At 37.0% G+C, this 25,244-nt stretch overlaps 1 protein-coding gene and 1 long non-coding RNA gene across 2 annotated transcripts; one reads left to right on the top strand and one right to left on the bottom strand.

The window, feature by feature from the left end:
• Positions 1–2,080: 2,080 nt before the first annotated feature.
• Positions 2,081–6,425, bottom strand: LOC128225121 (uncharacterized). The gene is made up of 3 exons (XR_008259609.1): positions 6,347–6,425; positions 2,907–2,989; positions 2,081–2,215 (listed from the first exon to the last, which is right to left on the bottom strand). It is a non-coding gene; the product is annotated as an uncharacterized LOC128225121 (long non-coding RNA).
• Positions 6,426–21,070: 14,645 nt separating this feature from the next.
• LOC128214699 (uncharacterized) lies at positions 21,071–24,605 on the top strand. Its single transcript, XM_052921322.1, has 4 exons — positions 21,071–21,663; positions 22,332–22,405; positions 23,858–23,928; positions 24,477–24,605. The coding sequence occupies exons 1-4, from the start codon at positions 21,071–21,073 to the stop codon at positions 24,603–24,605; spliced, it is 867 nt and encodes a 288-aa protein (XP_052777282.1).
• Positions 24,606–25,244: the final 639 nt, after the last annotated feature.

Genomic DNA, 25,244 nt, shown 5'->3' with positions numbered 1-25,244 from the left:
ATCTGTCCTTACAAGGGAAAGTTACAGCCCGGACACGACAACCTATACCCTATGTCCTTGTATGCAGCACTCCATTGTGAAAAAACACTAAGTGTGACCTTGACCTTTGAGGTAGGGACACGGGTCTTGCACGCGACACGTCGTCTTGGTATGTGGAACACATGTGGCAAGTTATTTTAAAATCTGTCCATACAAGGGAAAGTTACAGCCCGGACACGACAACCTATACTCTATGTCCTTATATGCAGCACTCCATTGTGAATAAACACTATGTGTGACCTTGACCTTTGAGGTAGGGACACGGGTCTTGCACGCGACACGTCGTCTTGGTATGTGGAACACATGTGGCAAGTTATTTTAAAATCTGTCTTTACAAGAGAAAGTTACAGCCCGGACACGACAACCTATACTCTATGTCCTTATATGCAGCACTCCATTGTGAATAAACACTATGTGTGACCTTGACCTTTGAGGTAGGGACACGGGTTTTGCACGCGACACGTCATCTTGGTATATGGAACACATGTGGCAAGTTATTTTAAAATCTGTCCATACAAGGGAAAGTTACAGCCCGGACAGGACAACCTATACTCTTATGTCCTTATATGCAGCACTCCATTGTAAATAAACACTAAGTGTGACCTTGACCTTTGAGGTAGGGACACGGGTCTTGCACGCGACACGTCGTCTTGGTATGTGGAACACATGTGGCAAGTTATTTTAAAATCTGTCCATAAAAGAGAAAGTAACAGCCCGGACACGACAACCTATACTCTATGTCCTTATATGCAGCACTCCATTGTGAATAAACACTAAGTGTGACCTTGACCTTTGAGGTAGGGACACGGGTTTTGCACGCGACACGTCATCTTGGTATATGGAACACATGTGGCAAGTTATTTTAAAATCTGTCCATACAAGGGAAAGTTACAGCCCGGACAGGACAACCTATACTCTATGCCCTTATATGCAGCACTCCATTGTAAATAAACACTAAGTGTGACCTTGACCTTTGAGGTAGGGACACGGGTCTTGCACGCGACACGTCGTCTTGGTATGTGGAACACATGTGGCAAGTTATTTTAAAATCTGACCATTCAAGAGAAAGTTACAGCCCGGACACGACAACCTATACTCTATGTCCTTATATGCAGCACTCCATTGTGAATAAACACTAAGTGTGACCTTGACCTTTGAGGTAGGGACACGGGTCTTGCACGCGACACGTCGTCTTGGTATGTGGAACACATGTGGCAAGTTATTTTAAAATCTGTCTATACAAGGGAAAGTTACAGAGCCGGACGGACGGACGGACGGACGGTGCGATTTTAATATGCCCACCTTCGGGGGCATAATAAAATAAATCTACTGGTCAGGTCCAACCTCCAAGTCAAGTTTGAGGGCCATGGGTGCAGGCATTGTAGAGTTATCACACGGACAACCTTTTACCATTCAAGGTTACTGTGACCTTGACCCGATGACCCCCAAAGTCAAGAGGGGTCATCTATTGGTCATGCCCAACCTTCATGTCAAGTTTGATGACCATAGGTCCAGGAATTGTCAAGTTTGCTTTCAAGGTCACTGTGACCTTGACATTTAACCCCTAAAATCAATTGGGGTCATCTACTGGTCAGGCCCAACCTCCAAGTCAAGTATGAGGGCCATGGTTGCAGGCAATGTCGAGTCATCACTCGGACAACCTTTTACCTGTCAAGTTTGAAGACCATACGTGTAGGAATTGTTGAGTTATCAATCGGACAAGCTTTGGTCTACCGACGGACTGACCGACAGAGCAACCTTCCGAAGACATGTGCAGAGCAATATACTCTTCTTCTTCGAAGGGGGCATAATTATTGATTGAATATAACCCATAACTATCTTTGGCCTATATTTCATTAAATGTATAGACAGGTTTACAAAGAAAGAATTGAAATGGTTTCTTTTAAAGGTGTTACAAAGATTCAGGACCATTAGACCCTAAATGCTTTAAAACCTTACCGAAGTTGACCTTAATGCAGACCAGGTATGATATGATTACTTCACATTACAATAGCTCCCATGTTTCATATGCATCACTTACAGCTATCTTTTAATGTAATGTTTCACAGCAAACAAAGTGCCTGCATGCATGCAATTGTCGACCTCCAGATCATTTCTGCCACCTTTGGTATCTTGTCATCCATGTCTTAACAGCGCTAATTCATTGCCTAGTTGCCTGGAATAGGTGGGAAAATACTGTACATTTAGGGAAAGAAAGAAACAAGTGAAGTCATAACCTGGTGACCTACTGTTTGACCTGATGACATGTATACACAAACTGTACTTAGATTTCATTGATTTTCACTTAAAAGTTCAAATTCTTTATATGATATCACCCCTAATTATCCTTGGCCTAGAATTCATGGAGATGCACACAAAGGGTCAGGAAGCTTCATGAAGAAAGGTTAGTTTTTTCCTTCAAGGTGTAACAAGGTTTGTGTAATGTTTGATCTAGAGACCTAGCCACATCATTGCCCAACAAAACCTATAATTAAAGTTGATGTAAATCTTATAAAACAAAAGTTTCATGAAGACTGAGGTAGAATTTAGAAGAAAATATAGCCTATACTGGAGTGTAAACAAGAGTTTTAAACATTTCAACAAGTGACCTACATTCTATTAACTGACCAAACATTACCTGTTAGCAGACTTGACCTAACTTCAATAATGACACACACTTCAGTAAGTTTCCAGAAGATTGGAAATGAAATGTGGATATCAGTGTTTACTAACTACAGTCTGTAAATGTAGAACAGACATGATTAGACATCCACTGATCATAAAGCTTCCTTGTTACCTCTACATGAACCCCTTGTTTTGTTCAACAGCCTTTTACTGTTATATCTGAAAGGAATCAAGGTGCATACCTGCATGTTAGAGTCCACCCACAGGTTAATTCTGCCACCTTGGGCCCCTCAATATTTAAGTATGCATAGAGTTGGTCCAATGCCTGGAAAGTGGAAAATACCATGTACACTCGGAGTTGGCAACAAGCATGAGTGGTTGTAACTTGGTGACCTCCTTTTTGACATTATCCGACTTGACCTAGTTTTCACAAATAAAATCATTATGACCAAGTTCAAGAAAGACATTTTGACTGGATATGACCAATAATCATCATTGTCCTGGATGTCATTGTATTGTACACAAAACTTAATGAAAAAGGAATTTAAATAATGTTCCTTCAAGGTTCTTAAGGTGTAAAAAGGGTTGTGGAATGTTTGACCTAACTATCTAGCTCCTTAATGACCCACATGACCTATAATCAAGGTTGACCTAATTCTCATAAAGATACACATTCTTAGTTTCTTAAAGAATGAAAACACTAGCGCCATCACAGAAGTGATGAATACCCCAAAAAGCCAAATAGTCACAGGTATGGTTCAAGTTGGACTTTTTAGACCATTATTTACAGAAAAAGGTCCATAACTATTTTAAAACGAGTGAAATGTCACAGTAATTGTAGTTGCAAAATTTGCCATACTGATCAACATTCCTGTGAAGTTTAATGTATATATAATACTTATGGAGATACACATGTATGAGCATCCCTAGACCTCTGTCAGACCAAGTAAAGTCAAACAAATTCTCATGAGTGTATGGGCAATAATTTTGTAAATACACCAATCACAATATTTTTAAGACCAGTTTTTACTAAGTCAAGGGTCATTACTCTTTTAAGACAATGTTAAAAGTCAGACAAATTGCAGACGCACAATTACCTATGAGGTCCAACATTTCTAAAAAGTTTCATTAAACTCTATTTTTGACCTTGAACTTTGAAGAAGGGTCGTGGGTCTTTCATGCAAAATACTAACCTAATGATTGCCATGTGCGAATTAAAAATTATGACAAAATCACAGCCTGGACAAGACCTGAACTATATGTACTGTGTATGCATAAATGAAGAATTCAATAATGATAAACCTGTTCGTGTGACCTTGACCTTTGTCAAGGTAGGGACATGGGTCTTGCAAGTAACATGTCATATTTATGTGCTCAACACATGTGCAAAGAAATTTTGAAGCAGCCCTCTTACCGATTGATAACTTTTTTTTTACTTTTTGTCTTTGCCTATTTTTGCGTAAATATCTTGAAACAAGTGATGTAAGACTGTTGACAAAAGACTAAGAGAAGATTGCAGTTATCAAATTAATGTTTGAAAATAGATGTCTTGTGGCTCAAAGCGTTACTAGCGCTTTAGCAAAAACTGAGATCTATTCTATTGTGAGATATCTTATATGATGGAATTGAAGGCACTGATGCCAAAATGAGCTGATTATGAGACCGAAATAAATAAAAAAGGTAAAAACTGGCAATTTGTGATAGTTCAGCTTTAAACTAGAGATTATTTTTATTTAAAAAGAGCTTGTCTCCCCCTTTGTGTGGTCATAAGTGAGAAATAATCAATGATAAACATAAAAATTGTACTTTTGGACTGAAGACAAACAAACATAGGGGTCATCTTCTGGTCATGACCAACCTGCATACCCAGTATGATGTTTCTGGGTCCAAGTATAAAGTTCCTGGGTCCAAGCATTCTTTAGTTATTGAGCAGAAAGAAGCGTGAGTACGAACTGCATGGTGACCAACAAAATTGTTTTTTCATCTGAAGGTCACTGGGACCTTGACCTAATGACCTCAAAATCAGGGGTCATCAACTAATCAATTTCCAAACCAAAAATGAAGTTCCTTTATATGAGTGTTCTTTATATATTCAGCGGAAAGCGTTATTTAACTTTAAGATTTCCTTGACCTTTGACCTACTGGCCTGAAAATCAATAGAGGTCAACTACTAGTCATGACCAACTGGAACACCAAGTACCAAGTTCCTGGGTGCAAGTATAAAATCCTTAGTTATTGAGCGGAAACCATATTTTTACCTTACGGTCACTGCGACCTTGTCCTTTGACTTTGACTGATCCCAAACTCAATAGGGGTCATCTTCTAGTCAAGACCATTTGCATATTAAGTATGAATTTTCTTATTGCAAGCATTTTTCAGTTATTGAGCAGAACCATTTTTCAGCTTTAGGGCAATGCCAACATATTGTTTTTCACCCCGAAAGGTGACCAGGACCTTGACCTTTGACCTACTGATCTCAAAATCAATAGGGGTCCTGTAATAGTCATGATCTACTTGCACACCAAGTATGAAAATCCTTGATTTTCAGTAATTGAGCATAGACCGTTTTTTTTCAGCTTAAGGTCAATGTGATCTTGACCTTTGATGTACTGATCTCAAAATCAATGGAGGCCATCTACTGATCATGCTAATCTGCATTCCAAGTAAGTTCCTAGGGCTTATCCTTCTCAAATTCTTAAGCGGAAACAAAGTGTGAAGTATGGAACGACTGACTTTAAAATTCTCTTCTGCACCATAAAGTTACAATCCAGACGCGAGTCTTGCACATGACTTGTTATCTTGATCTACAGAACACATGTGCAAAGTAATTTCAAATATCTCCTTGAATGACAAAGTTACACCCCTGATACAGAAAATCAGACAGACGGATCAACAGACAGACAGTACCATTTTAATATGCCCACAGCAGTAACAGACTGCCTATACCCTGCCAAATAAGTACAGAAGAATCTCAAGTATTTGCTAAGCAGGGAAAGTTATTAGTCAAGACAAGATAAATTCCGGAGAAACCAGTGTCCTCATGCTTTGTAGATTTGCATGAGTCAGCTAACGGGAGACAAACAGAAGTCAAACAGTAACAGAAAGGTACATGAAGGGCAATAATTAAATTAACACAGATAACAAGAGTTTGGGGTTCTTTTCAATGCAGACCTCCTGAGTATGATCTTTCAGTATATAAAGTTTGAAGTTTATATCACAGACTTTTGAAATAATGCTCCAGACAAACAAAGCAGAGAAATGAACAGAGGGCATACACTCAGATATAGTTATGGTACCAGTGCCTCAAAAGATCTATCTGTAAATGAAATTTGAAAGCAATACCTCAAGAACTTTTTGAGTCATGCTCTGTCCAAAAAATGTTTCAACAAAAGGATCCACAGGGTGTTGGATTTGAAATGATATATGGATCTTATTGATTGTGTTTACTCCCTATGGGAAACCATATTTGAATTATATTTCCCGTAGACAGTCATTTTGAGTAGGTTTTATGAGACCTCTGTTGTATAAATAAGGTCAATCTCAAGTTTTCACAAACTAAATGTTGAAGAGGCATGACTAAACAACCAAATGTCACAACAGCTCCGATGATACATGTACATGATCTATATATATTGTGTTACCATCTTTTACTGTATGGTTTTACAGTAAACAAGCTGCATACCTGCATGGAACAGTCATCCCAGAGATCAACTTCTGCCATCGGCGGGTCTCTCCTCATCTTAGTCTGTACAGCACTAGACCAATGCCTGGAATAATAAGTGGGAGAATACCATATACATTCAGAATAAGAAACAAACAAAGAGATTGTCACCTGGTGAACTACTGTGTTCTAATGACTTAAAATCAATTGACCTCAATTTCATAACAAGAGGCCCAAGATGGCCCAATGTCGCTCACCTGATTGGACAAAGGGTTCTAAAGCTATTGATTGGACAACATACTGGACCCCAGCCCCCTAAATGCTTGTCTGAATAAAAACATGAAAAATATGTATTTATTTAAAAAGTTAAAAAGTGCCATAACTCAATATTCAAGGTGAATTTATTTAAATTGTCACCCAATTTGTCACAAAAGAGCACATTGTTACTGAGAATATGTTCATTAAGTTTTAAGTTAATATCTTCAATGATTGTAAAGCAATAAAATGTTTTAAAACAAGAGGCACATCAGTGCCTGTGCTCCACTGGCCAAAAGGTTCAAGCAAAGACCACCTAACGAACATTTTCGTCAAGTTTCATAGAAATACAATCATCAATTTTTGAGGAGAAGTTATTTAAAAAAAAAATTTACTTTAATAGCTCTGGCTGCCATGTTGTGCAGTGGACCGAAATGATTTGGGCAATTTGAGTAAAGGAGCACCAAACAAACATTTCTGTCAAGTTTTATCGAAAAAAGGTCATCGGTTTCGACGACAAGTCGTATAAAGTTTTTTTTAATTTTTAGCTCTGGCAGCCATGGTGTGCAGTGGACACTGTTTGGGCTATTTTGGTTAAGGACTACCCAAGTAACATTTCTGTCAAGTTTCATTGCAATACGATCATCGGTTTCTGAGGAGAAGTCGTTTAAAGGTTTTTCTATTTTTACCTCTGGGGGCCATCTTGTGCAGTGGACCGAAACCATTGAAGCAAATTTGATAAAGGACCATCCAAGGAACATTTCTGTTAAGTTTCATCAAAATCTGATCATCGGTTTCTGAGAAGATGTTCTTTAAAGGTTTTTCTATTTTTTTGCCCTGGCAGCCATGTTGTGCAGCGGACCGGAACCATTTGAGCAATTTTGGTTAAGGACCACCCAAGGAACAATTCTGTCAAGTTTCATCAAAATCTGCCTATCCGTTTCAGAGGAGATGTCGTTTAAAGATTTTGCTATTTTTAGCTGTGGAGGCCATATTGTGCAATGGACCAGAACCATTTGAGCAATTTTAATAAAGGACCACCCAAGGAACATTACTGTCAAGTTTCATCAAAATCTGCCGAACCGTTTCAGAGGAGATGTCGTTTAAAGATTTTGCTATTTTTAGCTCTGGCGGCCATATTGTGCAATGGACCGGAACCATTTGAGCAATTTTGGTAAAGGACCACCAAAGGAACATTCCTGTGAAGTTTTGTCAAAATCCGCTTATCAGTTTCAGAGGAGATGTCGTTTAAATGTATGTATGTATTTCTTTAGACCTTGCGATCAAGGATAACCCGTGAAAGTGCAAGCACTTATTTCCAACGGGGTCCTTTGTTTTTTGCTGAAGGGACAGCACGCTGAAGAGACAGTGGTGGGATACAAGGAAGTCCGGGTGCGAGACCCTAGCTCTTTTTCGAAGAGACCCCTTGGTTCTTTTACGTGCTCGGTGTAAAGCACCGATACACGGGGTACAACTTTCCTGGGTTAAACCAGTACTGAGTACACCACTTTTCCAAGCACTACCCTTTAAATGCCAAGCGCCAGGCAAGGGAGCTACTTGTACCAACTTTTAACGTCTTTTGGTATGACGCGGCCAGGGATCGAACCCACGACCTCCCGCTCCGTAGGCGGACGCTTATCCACTAGGCCACGGAGACGGTTTCAAGTAAAGTAAAAGTTTACGCACGCACGCACGCACGAACTCACGACGGACAATCTGTGACGACATAAGCTCCATGGCCTTCGGCCAGTGGAGCTAAAAACAACAAAAACAATAAGATATAAACCCATAAAATTTGATAAAAGGTCATATAATGAACATGACTTTGAAAATGTTTTGAAATCGAGCCAATGGTTAAAGAATTCCATAAAAACATTTATTGAAAACTAGCCCCGCACCTGGCGACAATGTCTTTTCATAAATCACAATTTGTTATATGGTTGCCTAAGGAACATTTCTTTGCAATTATTTTGAAATTGGGTCAATGGTTTCTGAAGAGAAGATTTTCAAAGTTTTCCATATGGACTTTTAGTGAAAAGTAGCCCTGCTCCTGGCAACGATGTTTTTTTTTTTATGAATCAACATGGAGTGAAGGAATTTGGGTGAGGGTCACCTTAGGAACACTTCTGTGAAATAATTTTGAAATTGGGCCAATAGTTTCTGAAGAGGAGATTTTCAAAGTTTTCCATATCGACATATAGTGTAAAGTAGCCCCGACCCCTTGCGGCCATGTTTTAACGAATCAACATGGCGTGAAGGAATTCGATAAAAGGGTTACCTAAGGAACATTTCAGTGAAATAATTTTAAAATCAAGCAAGCGGATTCTGAGGATAAGATTCTCAAAGTTTTCCATATAAAAATATAGTGAAACATAGCCCCGCTCACTGGCGGCCATGTTTTTTACAAATAGACATGGGGTGAAGGAATTTCATGTATAGTCATCTTAGGAGTATTTCTTTGAAATTATGTTCAAATCAGGCCAGCAGTTTCTGACAAGATGTTTTTCCTTTTGGTTGCCATGGCAACCTGAGTTTGCCATGGCAACCAGAGTTCTGCATGGAACCACTTTTAATGAAGGAATCTGGAAGAGGATCACCCAATGGACATTCTTGCATAGTTGAGTTGAAGGTGTCCCAGTGGTTTAGGAGGAGAAGTTGTTTGAAGGAAAATGTTAACAACGGACGACGGACAATCACCCTATCACACAAAAAAACAAAAACATTCCACCTAAGTTTGATGAAGACTTGGGTAAAACATGTGCATACTTGCCATATCCCAAGGCAGGGGGAAATATCTCTTGGAATTTTGATCCTTTACACAGAATTTAACACAAAAAAAAAATAACCAAAGAGAGAAAGTCAACAACAGGCAATTACATGACAAAGTGAAACCACAGTATGTGAGTGAAACTGAATGTAAGCATTCAACTCCACAAGGGAGAAAATAACTTCATAAATTACAATAAATATTTTCAAAAATAAATGCCAAAAGGAAACTTTTACAAGAACTGATTAATTTATTTGTAATAATGATCAAAGGCAAACAAATATTACTATTTGGCAAATGGAAAATTACTAATAATTAGAATATTTATTCTGTTTGTTTTTGTCTGAAAGTCATCATTGCTGATAGTAAGCAGAACTTTTTAATTGACTCGGGGAAGGTAAACCAAAATGTCATATGTCTCGAAAACATTTTTTCTGACATATTTTGTTTGGTTTAAACATATTTTATTGAGCAAAATTTATCAACATTTCAATACAAATACATAATCAAATTTCAGGATTGGAACGGTAGAAATAAACTAATAGAGTTCCTTTCCCTGTTATGATAAATTACAATTAGCATTTGAGGCGGATAATAGTGATGGAGTTATAATCATATTAATATACAAGCTCATATTAAATAATGTTTAAAATTTAGGCAATTGAATGATAGACGTTAAATGCAAAAACATTTATTGTAGAAAAAAAAAAAAAACTTTATTCTAAATTAATCAACTGTATTGAGGGAGAAAAAAATATAGTATGAGAAAGAACGAAGAAGAAAAGAAGGAGAGGCAAAGTAAAAGACGGGTGAGTGTTGGTGGTTTGAGTCGATCACTGGCTTTCAAATCTTTTTGACAAATAAATAAAACGATGAACTGCATCAAACAGAGTATTATTTTGCTCTTCAGTCAGTGTGTCATCACCATATAGTAAGCAACGGAGGGTAACTTCAGTTAGAGATTGAACAGTATTAAACATATTTTGCCTTTGTTCAGTAAAGAGAGGACAAATAAAGAGATAGTGGTATGTAGTCTCCTGTCTTCCACACATACAAAATGGTGAGGGAACAATATTTTTAACATAGAGATGGTGATTCAGGGAACTACAATCGTTGCGTAGGCGAGTGTGCAGGACCTGAAGCCGGCGTTTCCCGTAATAAAATATTCTAAGTGTTTTGGGCTTATCAGAATAGAGGTATGATTTAAAACCAACGGTATTGTTTATAGCCTTTGCGTCAACTGGAAGAGAATTCCATGCAGATATTGTAGAAGGAAGGAATGAATTCATAAACAAAGATGTGCGGGCTCGGAAACTAGATATATTGGATGAATTTCTAAGTGTTCTTGATGAAGCTTGTCCTACTGTCTGGGGAACCAAAACCGTCAAGTAATCTGGCGTAAAACCATTTCTCATTTTAAAGAAGAGAAGAAGTTTGTGTTTCTCGCGTCTAGTACTTAAAAATTCCCAACCAGATTCAATTTGTAGTAAATGCAGAGAAACAAGTCTAGTACAACCAGTAACTATACGTGCACATTCGTTTTGTATTTTATCCAGTTCGTCTTTTTCGTATTGTGTACAATTATCCCAGATAGCATCTGCATACTCCAAGATAGGCCTAATAAAGGAAAGAAATATTACCTCCAGAGACCGCCTATCAAGTACATAACGAAGACGTTTCATTATATTAACTCTGGACCAGGCTTTATCTTTGATGTAGTTAATATGAGCATGCCAACTGCAATCATCAGAGAGAAAAATGCCAAGGTGTTTGTGAGATTCAACAGAAGGAATAGCTGTGTCGAACATATTCACTGGTGGGTGAAATGGGTTTATTTCTTTTACGAGATATGACCATTGATTCTGATTTTGATAGATTGAACTTAACGAACCATTTGTCGGCCCAGAGAGATATTTTGTTAATATCATTCTGTAGTTTTAAGGCTGTAGACTGAGGGGAGTTGACAATAACAAAGAGACTCGTATCATCCGCAAAAAGGTTTATATTTGAATCAACCTCCTTAACAATATCATTGATGTATACGAGGAACAAAAGAGGACCTAGAATTGATCCCTGTGGGACTCCAGCTTTAATCTCAGATAATGAGGAAGTAGCTCCTGGAATTACAACGCGCTGAGACCTATTTCGTAAGTAATTGGAAAACCAAGACAGTAAGTCCTGCTAGTTCAAGTTTGTACAATAGACCACGATGCCAAACCTTATCAAAGGCTTTACTTATATCGAAAAAGACAACTCTTATTTCAAGTCCATCGTCGAGAGCTTGACAAAATGTATTATAGAGATAAGTTAACTGGTTAACAGTAGAGTCACCGGGCATAAAACCTGATTGGAAACTGGTAAAGAAGTGCGAATCACGAAGAAAATTAAATACATGTTTAAATACAATTCTTTCAAAGACCTTTTCCATTGTATTAAGAAGAGAGATTGGGCGATAGTTAGAGGGGTTTGAAGGATCACCTTTTTTGAAGACATTTGAACATTTCCGTTCTAATGGCATAACCGAAGAATTAAGCGAAACATTAAACAATTCACATAAAGGTTGGCTAAGTTGGACAGATGCTTCACGTAGGATACGATTATTAATGCCATCTGGGCCCGATGCTTTACCTGTCTTGAGACAATTAATTGCATCCTCAACCTCAGATGGTAAAATGATTAAGGATTCTTTTCCTTGTTCAGCTCTAATTTCGTGTTGGGGAACAGCTAGACTAGAGTCGTCAACGTATGTTTGGCGGACAAAAAAGTCATTGAGAATATCCGCCTTATGTTGTTCATCCGTAACAAGTTCACCATCAAGTGGATTGACAAGTGACGGAATGCCCATTGATGTTGTCGGAGTGATGAATGATTTTAAAGTTTTCCACCAGTCCTTTGAACTGAGCTCACTGGATTTGAGATTCGAAGCAAGTTTATCAAAATAAAGTGATTTAGAACTACGGACGAGAGCAACTACTTCGTTTTGCAAGCTGCAGAACCTTGTCCAATGTGTCGGATTATTTGAGCGTTTAGCTTTTCTAAAGGCACGTTTTCATTTATTTTTAAAATTTTTAATTTAATGCTAGCGTTCATCCATGGAGGTTCATTTGGATAAATATTTACTACCTTGCTTGGAATACAACTGCCGGCAATATCAGTAATAGTTTGTGTTAGATTAGAGGTAAACAGATCTATATTAGCATTTCTAACAGTTGTCCAATCAGTATCCGAAAGCTTCTGTCGTAATTGTGCATAATTGCCAATATCATATTTCCATACTTTACGACGAGAGAACTTCTGTACTGATTTTTGGTATCTAAAAATTCCAAATACAGGGCAATGAAATCGAAAGTTTTGCTCGAGAAAAGGCTCACCAATACCACTATGGACGAGAGTTTAAGTTAGAGACGAATAAGAGGTCAATAATTGAGGACGAATGCTCAGTAAAATGTGTTGGTTCTGAGATACATTGCTCAAAGCCAAACTGCTGTGACAGAGAATGAATCTTACGCCCTGAATTATTAACTTGAATGTTAAGATTGAAATCACCTGTTAAAATAATATCATCAATACCGCTTTCTCTCGCCAAACCTATTGAGTTTTCAATGTTATTAAAGTAGTTGTTACCTGAATTAGGAGGGCGATAGAAGAAACCAAGCAGAATACGCTTAGTTGTGCGGATCTTAATTTCCAACCAAAGACACTCGATATCATTTAATTCTAAATCGTTTCTTCTTTTAAAATTGATACCTTCTTTGATATAAGCGGCAACACCACCATACGAATCACCGCAACGATCTCGCCGGGCCGGCTGCGAAAATCCAGGAATAAAAATTTGGTCGTCTAATATTGAAGAAGCTAACCACATTTCCGAAAAGGTAAGAATATCAAAGGAGGCTAGCTCAGTTGTAAGTAAATCCAATTTCGGTAAAAGACTTTGAATATTGTAGTGTATAAGGGACAGGTAGTTTGGACTACACAAGAAATTCGAAATATTAAGAGAACTTTCACCATTCAAACTGACAGTGGATGAATTGTGACTTGAACTAGGACCAGGATTTGGGTGAATATCTCCGGACAATAAAATAATAGTGTACAACCAAGCTAGTATAATCGTAGAAAATAAAACTTCCGTTATTTTTTTCGCAAAACAAGCATTATTACGATACGTTTCACTTGGAAGATAAGAGCGGGCTCCATCGGACATAGACAAGTGAATGTTGTTCGAACGAACAATAATTTGACTGAGTAGCTGCTATGACTATTTTGAACTATAACTAATGCGAAAAATATTGTCAAAAATAATGGGAATTGAACATATAGACAGTACTTAGGCATGACACTTATTGATGGTATATTACGAGCAGTCAAGATATGCGCAAAAGTAAAAGCAAATACATTTCTACGGTTGTCATGCCTCTCAGAACTATACTGTAAATATTCAGCTGGACAAAAAAGACATGATTCGACTCTAACCACCAAATAACACAGAAACTGTATAGAGAGAGAGAGAGAAGAGAGAGAAAAGACATATTGTGTTTGGTAAGTGCATTATGTTATGACATGACAGTGTATAATAAGAATATGATCGTTTATAAAATACTTCTGTTCATAAGGTAAAGGTTTTTCATACTTGAGTCTAAATTTTGATAATTCGCCAACAAAGACCTGCTAACAAATCCCTGTGAATACTACCAACATCCCCCAGAATTTTCAGCCTTTCTGAACGAATACCCAGGAAATGTCTCCAAAAATATGGCATGTATGCATGTGGCATCATCTAGAATGCTCACAAGCTTTTCAACATGTAACCTACTTTTTGACCAGAACATTACCTGCTATCAAACTTCGTGTAGCTTTAAAGGGACTATACACCAGATTGGCAGATTGTTAACAAGCTTTTCCTTAAATTTGACCTGGTGACCTAGTTTTTGACCACACATGACCAAGATTCAAACTTGACCTAGAGCTAATCAATATGTACATTCTGACTAAGTGTCATGAACATACAGTCATAAATGTGACCTCTAGAGTGCTAACAAGCTTTTCCTATGATTGACCTGGTGACCTAGTTTTTAACCACACATGACCCAGATTTAAACTTGACTTTAAGATTATTAATATAAACATTCTGACCAATTTTCATGAAGACACAGTCATAAATGAGACCTCTATAGTGTTAACAAGCTTTTCCTTTAATTTGACCTGGTGATCTAGTTTTGAACCCCAGATGTCCCAATATCTAACTCGTCCAAAACTTTATTGAGGGTAACATTCTGACCCAGTTTCATTAAAATTGTGCCCAAATTGTGACCTCTAGAGTGTTAACAGTCAAATTATTGACGTCGACGACCTACGACGACGACGGACACAGGGTGATCACAATAGCTCACTTTGAGCACTTCGTCCTCAGGTGAGCTAAAAATGCCAAAATGTTGAGAAAAAAATCAAGTCGGAGACCGGGTTCGAACGAGTGTTACCAAAATTGCAGTCCAGTGTTGTATCCACTGTGCTATGAAGGCTTACTCTAAACCATTGGAATATTTAAGCTGTATACCAACCTTGGTAATATCACGTGAAAACATTGACTAGCCAATCACGCATAAGAATGAATTCTACTAGGTATACATGCCTAGTAATCTTTTTATTGGAAAAATACGAAAAAACTGTGAAAAACAAATTAATTCTAAACTATGTGGTACTTTAGTTAGTTAGTTTCTATGCATTGAACACATCTATACCAAGTTTGTCAGTTTTCGACAATTTTCTCTTTTTTCGCTATTTCATCATACAGTGTATAGCACCTTTAAAGGCAACACACATGATGATCAAGTTTCAAATAGATAGAGAAGAAAATGTAGATACTAGAGTTTCACAAACTAAATGTTGATGAGGCATGATTGGCCAACCGTCAATCATAATAGCTCCCCTGTTACATGTACAGGATGAATATATAACTATGTATTTCAGTAATATTTCACGGAAACTGGTTGTACAGCTGAATGCTTAGTAATGGTCTTCCCAGAGATCTGTTTAAAATACTTGGCATGCATGGCCCCCTTTTTATCCAAGTTTTTACAGCCTAGTCCATTGCCTGGAACAAGTGAGAAAATAGCATGTACTGTCAGATTTAGAAACAAACAAGATCTATGTTTATCCTGTAAGTTATCTGTTATTGTGTTATTTAGTAGCACAAGGTGCCTACCTGCATGAAAAAATTATTCCAGAGATCAACTTCTGCCACCACTGGTCCCTCGTCCTCCTAGTCTGTACTGCACTAGTTCATTGCCTGGAATAAGTCGGAAAATAGCATAAATCGCATGTACTCAATAATTAAAAACAAACAAGACCTATGTGTTTTGTGTAACTGATAATCTTTGATAGTATTATTTACCAGCAAAACAAGGTGCCTACTTGCATGCAACAGTCCTCAAAGAGATCAATTTCTGCAACCGTGCGCCCCTGGTCATTCTTGTATGTACTGTGCTAGTTCATTGTCTGAAAAGTGGGAAAATACCATGAACATTCAGGGTAAGAATATACCAGAGAGGTCGTCCCGTGGTGACCTAATATTTGCCATGATGAACTACTTTAATCAAACTTGACCTAGATTTCATTAAGACACACAATTCCTAGGTTTTTATTGGGCTGAGAAGATTGATATTTGTTCACAGGAACAATTACAAATATCACAACTCCTGTAATTTCTTGCCAGTGTTTGCTGAGGAATAGTTTGGAGATCATAAAAAAACAAAGGGAGATAAACAAGAGACTCTGAGATTTCCCCAGATACTGCAGTAATGGTAATTAAACTAGAGCTGACACATGAGTGACGAATACCTAGGAGCACCGCCTGGACACAGGAATGGCAAACTATTCCTTTGAAAAGATGCCATAACTCCAAGGTTATTGCACATTGCATCTTCTTTTTATCATGCATGTATTGTTTAATTTAAATCTGTTGAGTAATTTAGAAGTTACGCTGCTGACAAGAAAAAGTAACACGACATTGACACTTACGTACCGGTAGCTGAAATAAAGTTATGGTTTTTTACATACAGCACTTCCTCTCATTATGTTCTATCATTGTATGAAGTTGTATTGAATTCCATCCCATCCAGTAGTTTTAGTTATGCTTCAGACGAGAAAAGGTAACTAAGGGTAATAACTCTGTAACTAGCTGAAAGAGATGTATGGTTCTTGTATACTCAACTTCCTTTCATTGTTTTTTTATCATCATATGAAGTTTAATTAAATTCCATGTATTAGTTTCAAGTTATTCTCCAGACTAGGAAATATTTAACCGACCAACAGATTGACCAACTGACCACAGGGTGACTTCAATATATCCTTCAAACTTCGTTTGTTGGGGTTATAAACATTGTGTCATAAGATTCAAACCACTATACTGTGATACAATCACAAACAATAGGGCCATGATGGCCCTAAAACGCTCACCTAAGCAAAGAACCACAAATCTGTAATAAAGCATTAATAAAAATGTTGCAATTTAAACATATCTTTACTGATGACGATGCCTTGTTTTATATTTGTAAAGGGTCATGCAATGAAGCTACCTGTAAAGTTTCATTGAATTTGGCTTGGTAGTTTCAGAGATTTTTTAAAAACAAAATAGTAAGTCGGCCATTTTGTTGTTGTTGTTGATCAATCTCAATGCCTTGTTGTATTTTTGTAGAGGGTCACCCAAGGAAGCTTCCTGTAAAGTTTCATTGAATTTGGAGTGGTAGTTTCAGAGGAGATGGTTTTTTTTAAAGCAAAACAGGAAGTCAGCCATTTTGTTGTTGTTGCTGTTGTTGTTGTTGTTGTTGATCAATTTTTGACGGACTGACTGACAGACAAAGACCAATCACAATAGCTCACCTTGAGCACTTCGTGCTCTGGTGAGCTAAAAACTTTAAGGAATTCCAATGTACATCAATCATTACCTTAGTCCAGTATTTGAAAGAAGTGCTGCACTGCCGAAGGAAGACCTGAAATGAAAAAAAGTAGCTTAAGTTTAATGCATCTAAAACTCTTACATCAATATCCGAACACAGAAAGTTTACACAAGTCATACAATTACAGTACAATAATGAAACCACTTAATGAATGACTGGGATAACAATATGCAGGGGACAGTTGAGACATATTTCGTAAAACAATGGGTACTACCAGGTCTTCCGCAGGATACATAATGGAGGACCAGGAGGTATCCTCGTCCAAATGGACATCATCGCAAGAGGTATTTGTGACTCACTTTCTGGGACACCCGTATGACGGACAAAAAGAGTAACACTTTGTTCAACAGATTGTTTAACAACTTCTGCGTGGACACCCGCTTGCCTCTGTGGTGGCCCCAACACCAAAAGGTGTACATGGAAGATTTGGACCCCTTGCAACCACGCCCTCAACTCCTTGTCCAGCAGCACTAAACACTCAATTTTCTACAATGGCATTTAACTGAGATTATAAGTATCTTCCATGGCCGAGAGTGTAAGATAGGTTCATCCTGACCCGAGCGTAGGGTGTTTTGCGGAAACGAGGTTTACCGAGTTTCTGCAAAACACCCTACGCGAGGGTTGGGATGAACCTATCTAACACGATCAGCAATGGAAGATACTTTTAATAGTATTTTGATTAACAATGGAATTCATCTTCAATATCTGTAGTATTACAAATTAAACATTAATAAGTATGATCTTTCATCATATAATTAATACCATTTTCCATTTATATGAGAACAAAACTATCATTTACCATACCGCAAATTGGCTTAAAAGTTTTAAACACTTTACATCTAAATTCAACAAAGGCAAAACAATCATAAGGGTATTTTCACTTAAAGATGCACTATTACTCAAAAAATAAGATTTAACACATTTAAAACAATTGTTTAATAAATTGTTTAATATACCAAAAATGTTGAACAAATGTCGAAAACAATAGATCTTATGGAGGATACCGAGTTTAATTTGAAAGAAATGTGCAGCAAACATAGTATTGCTACCTTATGAGACCATGGTAGATTGGAGTTAATCTTTAAGCATTCACCAATCATTTAATATTTTTGCGTTTTCAGCCATTAAATACATGGTTATAATAATGTTTATGGTAATTTTCCTTAAGTGCATTATTTAGTAATTATTTGAGAGTGTATCACTCAAAATTTATGTTTGTTTTACATGTGTATGTATTGATTTTGAATAAGAGTGTCACTTTAAAATCCCAAAACAACCATTTCTTTTAACATGTATCAATCATAAGTCCAGCTATTTTTTCCATTATATTTCCCTCAATGGATTGTTTATCAGTACTGTACATAATTATAATAATAGTCCTCAAAAAGACTCTAGTTGAAAATGTTAATAACGAAATTATTTTTTATGTTTGTAAGTGGTGCATTTTCATTGACTGTTAGAACTTAATTTTCCTTTTGACAAAGCTTAGTAATGTACCTTCATTTTCTATTTTGCTTCATTTTAAAATTCAACCATGTTTACAAAAAAACATAAGTTTAGTTTAAGAAGTATTTTTTATACTTTAAAAGTTTCCATGTATTACAATAATGATAATATAATCAGTTATATCTAAAATGCCTTTAGTGTTGTAAGGCGTTCTTCCTACCATCACCATACCATATGCAAATATCCCACTCTGAAAATTCCACCAGAATTTCGTAATGACGTACATGAACTTATATATATTTAACTAATCTTTTTTCCTGTTGTCCTTTATTTTTCCTCCTTTATTTTTCCTGTTATCCTTTATTTTTCCTGTTATCCTTTATTTTGTTCACGGTAGGATAAACCCTATCACGTTATTTGTGAAGAACGCCTGTTTGGGAGACAGGATGTGTTACCAATTCGAGGGGTGAATGCGAAAAGGTTCTAAGTGACATTAAATAAAGAAGCAGATAGAACCTTTTCGCTTTCACCACTCGAATTGGAATTTTTTGATTAGGCATAAAAAAAAGTCCACAACCCTAACCAATGCTAATTGTTCCTTCCTTTTTTTTTGCCATTGTGTGGATTTTTTCATGGTTTCTTTGTGCATTTATTTGAGTGAACCTGTTAAAATTCGACAATTTTACACATATTTTTTCAGCAATTGTCCAGACATTAAAACAATGGATTGAATATCAGTGAAACCATATTGCGATCTCAGCAAGTATCAGGAATTCTGCCAGTTCTTTGATGGCGATATTATACGAGTTCACTGATATGAGATAACTTCTGTCAGCACTGCTGATAACCAGCACATGAAATGTCACAAGTGGTAAATTAGCAATTGATCTGTTTGTTATTATTGTATGTTATCACAGACCTATTATGTTTGACTTTAAATAAATATTAATTATTATAAAGTAAGGTTTGAAAGCCGGGGTCGCTAGCTATACAGATGTATATTTTGATCATTATAAGTGATTCTGATTATGCTTCCAAAACAGAGGGTAATATCTTTGCCCACATTGTACTCAAGTTTTAAAAACTATCAGCGTTTTTAAGGGTCATGTCACCAAACAACACATAGACTTAGGGGTCATGTCACCAAACAACACATGAATTTAGGGGTCATGTCACCAAACAACACATGGAATTATGGATTATGTCACCAAACAACACATGGACTTAGGGGTCATGTCACCAAACAACACAAAATAAAAAAGTCATGGACTTAGGGTTCATGTCACAAAACAACACATTGTCTTCGGGGGTCACATAACCAAACAAGACATGGACTTAGGGGTCATGTCACCAAACAACACAATGGACTTAGGGGTCTTGTCACCAAACAACACAAAATAAAAATGTCATGGAGTTAGGGGTCATGTCACCAAACAACACATTGTCTTAGGGGTCACATAACCAAACAACAAATAAAAATGTCATGGACTTGGGGTACATTTACCAAACAAGACATGGACTTAGGGGTCATGTCACCATATAAGAACACATGGACTGAGGGGTCATTTGACACCAAACAACACATGGAATTATGGGTTCTATCACCCAACAACACATACTCTTAGGGGTCATGTCACCATTCAACAACACATGTGTAACAGGGTATTATATTCATGTTCATGTTAATTGATCATTGCCTGCTTGTGTTTACATTGCGCGTACATTATTATGGAGTGTGTGAGAGTGGTCAGTGTGTACGTATGATAGTGGTCAAACAACTTTCAATTGGTTAATATTAGAATACATTTATGTAGGTAATCACCCGTGAGATTCCCGCCACTCTATCTCTCGGCCATTGTTGTCCTGACAGTCGTTGAAGTCGCATCTTGGAAGTTGATTCATATCTTCTTATCTTTTGCATTGTTGTAAAACAATACTTTTGCACTGCTGGTATGTTAAGTTTATTTACTTTGCTGCATTTAATTTCATTTGTATTTACCAGGTACAGTGTATTTATATTACTTGGTGAAAGTATTCATTTGTGTATTTTAATATGTTGTCTTGAATATACTTTTAGATGTTTTATTATATTTTACAGGCTTTCTGTCTTTGTGATTGAATAAAGAACATTAACAGATTGATCCCGTCATACTTATATACCCGGTTACAATTGGCTCCCCGAAGGGGAATCGGACCCCGGTCTCCCGCGTGACAGGCGGGGATACTTACCACTATAGTCCTGTTCAATAATCGTTGTGACCTCCCTTAGCAAATTATCGTTCGTAGTTGACCTCAACTTCCGGTGAGTAGTTTGACAGGATAATGGTGTCGAATAAAGAGGTCGGTGACCCGTGTCAATTTGACAAATTATCAGTGCGTGAACTTAAGATTAATTTACGAGATAGAGGAGCACATGTGTCAGGAAATAGACCGGAGTTGATAAAACCTGCCCGAGGCCTAGTACAAATCAGAAAACGGACATTGAAAGAGATTAATATTCAGGACAACAACAACAAACTTGAACAACAGGAGGAATTATTTACCACGCCGCTAGCTGAAAAATTGCCAGAGCCAGGCAGTTTAAAAGGTTGTTGGGAGGACGATGTGTTAAAAATTCCCTTCTTCAGGACGCAGGATTTATACAATTACCTTGTGTTAAATCGTTCACGCACGTTTGACAATCAGAACATGAATGCAAGAAAACAATTAAAAGCCAAAGTGTTCTACGAAGATGGACATGTCCATAGTGTGAAATACAATCAGATATCACATAAATGTTCCCACTACTACGTAAGAGCAAAGGTCATTCCGTCCTTACCAGGGTCTGATGTTAAAAAAAAGGATTATGAACCATGGGCCTGTCTGTCTAAAGTATCGGGAAAGGTTCATGCTGCTGGATGCAACTGTGCTGCTTGGTAAATTTACTATTCACATTTAGAATAAGATGTATACATGCACTTTTAGATAATAACATCTCCTTTTCATGCAGGGTGTTGACATACTCGTTATTTTATTATGCATCATTATAATGATATCCCATCTGGCAATAATGTTGGTGTTCTAATAAAAGCTTAAGATGCACCAAAATTGCCAGTGATTATAAAAAAAATGACAGGGGCATAGCTGACTGTACGCAGCTGTGCAATGACATTTCAACTGGTCAAAGTTTTTGTAATAAAAAAAGCCTGAACTTGAAATACAAACCGAAGGGGCTAGCGGGAGTCCATCAAAAAAATAACTTGGATCTGCGTCATTCCAAAATAGCCCTAGCTATGTGCCTGGTTGTTTGAAAATACCCTAAATTTTAAATGCAAACCGAAGGGGGGGGGAAGGGGGTGTCGTTCAATGAACTCATTTCAATCAGCATCATCCCAAAGAAGCAGTTGCTACGTGCCTTGTTGTTTGAAGGAGGTGTTGGTCAATGAATTGATTTAAATCATCGTTATCCAAAAGTGTTCCTAGCTCCCTGTTGTGCGTCCGTTCAAGGTTTTGTCAGATTACAGGTTTCTGAATAATTTTAAATTGCAATGAATAATGTAGAATTTTTCATCATACTCGTACAACTTTTCTTTTCATGTTTCAGGGAGGGGGAATCCTGCAACCATGTTGCTGCGTTGCTGTACGCCCTTGTTGATATCGGTTCCAAACAGAAGGATGGTTTGAATGCGCCAACTTCAACAAAATGTAAATGGAACCAGCCGAGGAAAACAAAAAATAAGCCCTCAAAGGTCTCAGGATCTTGTATTCAAAAAGCTAAAATTTGAAAATGACACTTTACAGAAAGTTAGCCCATCTACTAAATGTAAAGTTGACAATCTGCACAATGTTAAACCTCTGAATTCATTAGCATTTGGGGAAAAACTTTAAAAATGTGCTCCACATGCTGCTTTTTTGTTGAGTGATTCTGAAGTTGTTGCACCAGAAGAGCCAATACCAGTGCTACACAAACTTCATTCTGTGGATTTCTTTTACAAAGACAGTGTTGACTTAAAAAGTTCAATGTGTGAAAATAATTTCGAAACATATTTTAAATCATTGAACTGTAAGCAGGATGAATGTTTTCTTATTGAAAACTCAACAAAAGGACAACATAAAAGTTACCATTGGAAAAATGCAAGGGCTGGCAGGTTAACAAGTTCCAGTTTTGGAACTATAATAAAGGGGCAAAAATTATATAATATGAAAGATAGAGTTATCTTACTTGATTAAAGAAGAAGGTTAAATGGTTGGGAGCCTGTGTGTAAAGTTTCAATGCAATACATGATGTATTCGCTGAGGTACTGACTTAAAAGTGGTTACATACAAAACCTTAACCAGAATTTCTATGTCAAAAAAAGGGGCCATTATTTGAATTTAATGCAAACTGGAGTTATCTAACTTGGTTAATTAAATAGGTTGGATGGTTGAGTACCATTGTATCAAGTCTCAATGCAATATCTCAAGTAATTGCTGAGATATTAACCTATGTGTGCTTACACGCAAAACCTTAACCAGAATTTCAAAGCGAAGGCTTATTATTTGCATTAAATGCAAAGTAGAGTTATCTTACTTGGTTAATTAAGTAGGTTGGATGGTTGAGTACCATTGTATAAAGTCTCAATGCAATACCTCAAGTAGTTGCTGAGATATTAACCTATGTGTGCTTGCACCAAAAACCTTAACCAGAATATCAAAGTCGAATAATAAAGGCCTATTATTTGCATTAAATGCAAACTAGAGTTATCTAACTTTGTTAATTAAGTAGGTTGGAGGGTTGAGTACCATTGTATCAAGTCTCAATGCAATACCTCAAGTAGTTGCTGAGATATTAACCTATGTGTGCTTGCATGCAAAACCTTAACCAAGGTGTGACGCCGACGCTTGGGTGAGTAGTATAGCTCTCCATATTCTTCGAATAGTCGAGCTAAAAATGATGCCAAAAGACAGCTAAGACTTTCGTGCATAGATTACTTAGTAAATAAGAATGCGAACAAAGGAACATTTCTTTACAAATGTTCCCATTGGATGACAGGCACATGGGAAGAGAGGAGGACTGAATCACTCCACTGAAGAAAAAATGGTTTTAATTATTATAAACAAGATTTAAAACATTATCTTCAATTTGACAAGTGCTGAGGAAGATCATTGACATCCTGGAGGAGGCACCAGTGGTAGAGGACTTCACAATGGACATGAAGCAGGTACTTAAGCTATTGAGAGACTAGTGCAGGTAGTCTGTTCGCAAGCCACTAATGAGAGACAAGACGGAATCCAGCAACACATGCTGAAGCTGTTGGCTCTGTCTTTTTTGCCGCCAGGAGAGATTCCATATTGGTGCAAGAAGCTGAAAAACAAGTGAAAAAGGAAGATCTCAGCTGCTGCGGGTACCATTTGAGTACTTAAGTGACCAGTAGCTGGAGAACTCATTGTGGGCCAGCTGCTACTGACGAATGGTCTGTCTACAGAAAGAACGTCCTAACCAACAAAAATACTGAAGGTGAATTTTTATACTAAACTGAGAAAGTTATAATAAATATAAAATAAAAAATAGTATGGCAGTGACCAGAGGTGTGTATACATTTATTTAGAAATTGTAATCTACGTTTAATTTGACTCGGGAACTTTTGTACAGTCATGCTTATTATAGTATGCTTAACTAAAACATTCATTTTTTCGTTTTCTGTAGTCATGGCATCATCGCATGAACACCAAGGCGGGATAAGAAAACTTCAACTTGGTGTTTTACTAGACTGTTGGAGGAGGGGGCGGAGCTGGTTCCACTCCAGGCCCAGCTCGTAGGAGAGGGGGTTGGGCGAAACAGATGGGATGTCTACCTAGATATAAACACAGGGATCCGGGACCTGTGGGACCTGCTTGATGCCCATGATACACTGTGTGAGGATTTTCTGAGGGAGATAGGGGAAATTTATCATCAAGTCCGAGACTGTATAAATAGTCATACCAGTACAGGTTGTATATTTTTCTATGTTTATTTCTCATGTGTTTATAATATATGTACTCTATTATATATATTCACTTCAGTTTGCATGCATTTGGAATACAATAATTGTTATGAGTTTCAAGTACATTTATCTATTTATTTAATATCAATGTTTTTTACTTATTCATATATAATCCCCTCTTTTTATATATTGTATATTTGTAATGTGTTTTTCTTATTTATCATTTTAATTGAACTGTATTTCATTATTTTCATTTATTCTTCATTTTGAAAATAAATTAAGATAAATATTGTTTATTATTCATTTATAATCTTTCAAAAAAGAAATCAAGGGGTTGGAAAGTCTTCATTTAATAAGGGTTGAAATGTCTTTGATTAAGGTGGGATTGAACAGTGGAAATGACGAAGGAGTTGAAGTCTTTTATTTCCCAAATGACAAAAGGGGTTGAAAAATCTTGAGGTTGAAAAGATCTGTTTCAGATGATCTATTTTAGAAACTGGCAAATGATTCCAAAGTTTATGATCATTCAACAGAAGCAATAGGTAAGTTTCCAC

Source organism: Mya arenaria, chromosome 2 (genome assembly GCF_026914265.1).
Source record: "Mya arenaria isolate MELC-2E11 chromosome 2, ASM2691426v1".
NCBI classification, from domain to species: Eukaryota; Metazoa; Mollusca; class Bivalvia; order Myida; family Myidae; genus Mya; species Mya arenaria.
Note: the sequence above shows the minus strand (reverse complement) of the source record. Positions and strands in the feature narration are given on the sequence as shown.